Source organism: Octopus bimaculoides, chromosome 1 (genome assembly GCF_001194135.2).
Source record: "Octopus bimaculoides isolate UCB-OBI-ISO-001 chromosome 1, ASM119413v2, whole genome shotgun sequence".
Lineage (NCBI taxonomy): Eukaryota > Metazoa > Mollusca > Cephalopoda > Octopoda > Octopodidae > Octopus > Octopus bimaculoides.
Genome location: NC_068981.1, coordinates 40,828,206 through 40,831,234, shown reverse-complemented (window position 1 = coordinate 40,831,234; position 3,029 = coordinate 40,828,206). Strand labels below are relative to the sequence as shown.

Sequence of the window (3,029 nt, the reverse complement as noted above, 5' to 3'; positions counted from 1 at the left end):
ATATATATATATATATATATATATATATATATATATATAATAATTGAAAAGGTTGGAGTCAACAAAGAGGCATGCAGTTGGAATTTATTTGCAATCGTTACAATTGTTTCTATGCAACGCAACTACACATCTCTTGATACACTCAGTGGCTACTACTAACTCCAGGCCACAACAGACAGATAGGATACTCTTGAAGCTGAGGATTTGAATTTACAGAGAAAATATTTATATATCACCTGAGGAAACACAACTAGATCTCATAATGCAAGGAAGCAGTTGCATAACCAAGTACCTGCAAGCCTGGAGAACTGCATTGTGCAGAAACAATTGCAGTGATTGCAAATAAATGACCAACTGTACTCCTCCTTATTGACTCCACATTTTTCAATTATCTATTCACACACTACAAAAACCTAAACGTAAATCTGGCAGCATGTATAATACTACTACTGGATAGCACAGGGTGAAATCTGAAGGTGGACGAGCTTTATACTGTAGTATTATACATGCTGCCAGATTTACGTTTGGGTTTTTGTAGTGTGTGAATAGATAATTGAGTGGTTGGCATTAGGAAGGGCATCCAGCTGTAGAAACTCTGCCAAATTTAGATTGGAGCCTGGTGTTGCCATCCGGTTTCACCAGTCCTCAGTCAAATCGTCGAACCCATGCTAGCATGGAAAGCGGACGTTAAACGATGATGATGATGATGATGATGATATATATACATACATACACACACACACGTGTGTGTGTGTGTGTATTTGTGTTTATATCTCCCCACCATTTGATAACCAGTGTTTGTTTATGTCCTTGCAATTTAATGGTTCAGAAAAAGAGACTGATAAAATAAGTGCCAGACTTAAAAATAAGTACTGAAGTTGATTTGAAGTCATTCAAAGCAGTGCTCCAGCATGGCTACAGTTCAATGACTGAAACAAGTAAAAGAAATGAAAGAAACAAAAAGAAATCAACTTTGCATATCACTATAATTAACACATCTTGAAAAATTGTACTAAAAATAATTATATCATCTATGAAATTAAGAATATCTAAGACTTTTAGGATATAAAATATTTGTATACCATACCATTTTATGTTGGCCAGCTTCTTTAATCCAGCGAATATTATCTTTATATTGTTCTCTCACAACAGCGGAACCTGTAATAAAATTTGTCAAAGCATTTAGGATGAAATTGCACACAAAATTGGACTCAGCAGTAACATAAGAATAAAATATTGATTAAATATATTGTTTATACTTCCACAATATACTGTGTATGCTTCTCTCTGGTACTCTGCCTCCTTTGATAAAGATTTTAATATAAAGGAAAGTGGCAGAACTCATAGCTAAGCAGGCCATCCTGGGACTGATTTGGTTGATTTAGTTGCTGTTAGCTTAAACTTCTGCAGTTTAATTATCAGTAAGGAAAAATGTGAACAAGAATAGTGTTTCATAAACTCTGAAGAATGAAGGTTTATATGAAGTGTTTAATATAGAGTTTGGTGATAAGATGGGACAGAGATGAGGAGAAGAGAGAAACATAGTGATACTAGGTGATAAAATAACTTCCTAGTTTTAGAGGAGAACCCTTATTTCCTCTGCTGTGATGTACGAATGAGGGAGTGTGCAAATCTCTGTTTTGATTATTTACTGATTTCATTTTTTTTCTCCATTACTGTATATTTTTGTAAATTATATTGTTTTTCACTATATATTTTAGTAAATTATGTTTTTTTTTTCACTGAATTATTAGAAATAAAGATGGAAAATATCTTACTTATAGGATAGGGTTACTAGGTGAATGTACATTGTAACTCAATTTAAATTTGCTTTTAAAGTAATCAATTATATATTTCAGAGATACCTTTTAATCAAATTGAAATATAGGAATTACCTAAAGTCTGATGTTTTTTAACAAATATCTTCAAACTTAACTTTTATTCACTTCATTTATGTTGCTACTAACAACAAGATGACTGTAATATCATGAATCCTTTATTAAAGTGTACGCGGGGGTGCTGAAAAGTTCCTGGCTTTGGGTAAAATAAAGTACAGGAGGATCAGTTAATTATGATTTTATTCAACATATCTCCCTCTTAGAGTCACACACTTATTGCAGCAGTTCTTCAGTTTTTCTAAACCCTGTAAAAGAATTCAGAAGGTTGGGCCTCCAATCAAGCCTTTCACAATACTCTTAAAGCCAGGAACTTTCCGGCACCCACTCATATATAAGGAATTCTTTTACATTGGCTGTAACTTCCTAAACTCCATGAGTAGCTGCTTTGAAGCTGTTGTAATATATAGATTTTGAAACCAATTAGATTAATTCATAAATTCATCTGTTTTATGTCTGTTTCCAACATTGACCCAGCACACTGGGAGGATATCTCGGCAAACAGACCCCTCTGGAGACACACCATCAAAACGGGTTCATTGGACTTCGAGAAAGCCCGAGTCACAGGAGCTGAACTCAAGAGACGGGAGAGAAAGCAGCGCCTTCTATCCCTTGTCCACAATGTCCCCGTATGTTTCATGCAACCCTTGGATTGCGGAGCCATCTGCGGTTCAAACACCCAGGAAAATGAACTGGATTGCAAGCTCGGAAACACAAGATGCAGTCAACTATATACTATATGTTAGATTAGTATATTATTGAGGCATTGTTTTACAGCTGGATGCTTCTCCTATTGCAAAGGTTGTAAACATTTGCACAGACAAATACATACATGCATACAAATAAACACATATGCATATACATATACATATGTATCTTTTATCTGTTGTCTTTTACTTATTCCATTTATGAGACTGTGGCCAGACTGGGGCATTGCCTTGAAGAATTTTAGCCAAATGAATTGACCCCAGCATTTATTATTTTTTAAGCCTGGTACTTATTCTGTTAGTCACTTTTGCCAAACTGCTAAATTAGCGGGACATAAACATGCCATTGCTGGTTGTTAGGTGATAGTGGAAGGGAAAAAACATGGCTGAAAACACACACACACACACACACACACACACACACACA

At 35.0% G+C, this 3,029-nt stretch overlaps 1 protein-coding gene across 2 annotated transcripts in view; it reads right to left on the bottom strand.

Annotated features, from left to right (window-relative positions):
* The window catches only part of LOC106871137 (urocanate hydratase), a 36,203-nt gene that overhangs the window by 8,775 nt on the left and 24,399 nt on the right, over positions 1-3,029 (bottom strand). For both annotated transcript variants that reach the window (XM_052966203.1, XM_014917450.2), the window contains exon 15: positions 1,088-1,158. In XM_052966203.1, coding sequence (XP_052822163.1) covers positions 1,088-1,158 — 71 coding nt within the window. The remainder of the gene's footprint in view (positions 1-1,087; positions 1,159-3,029) is intronic.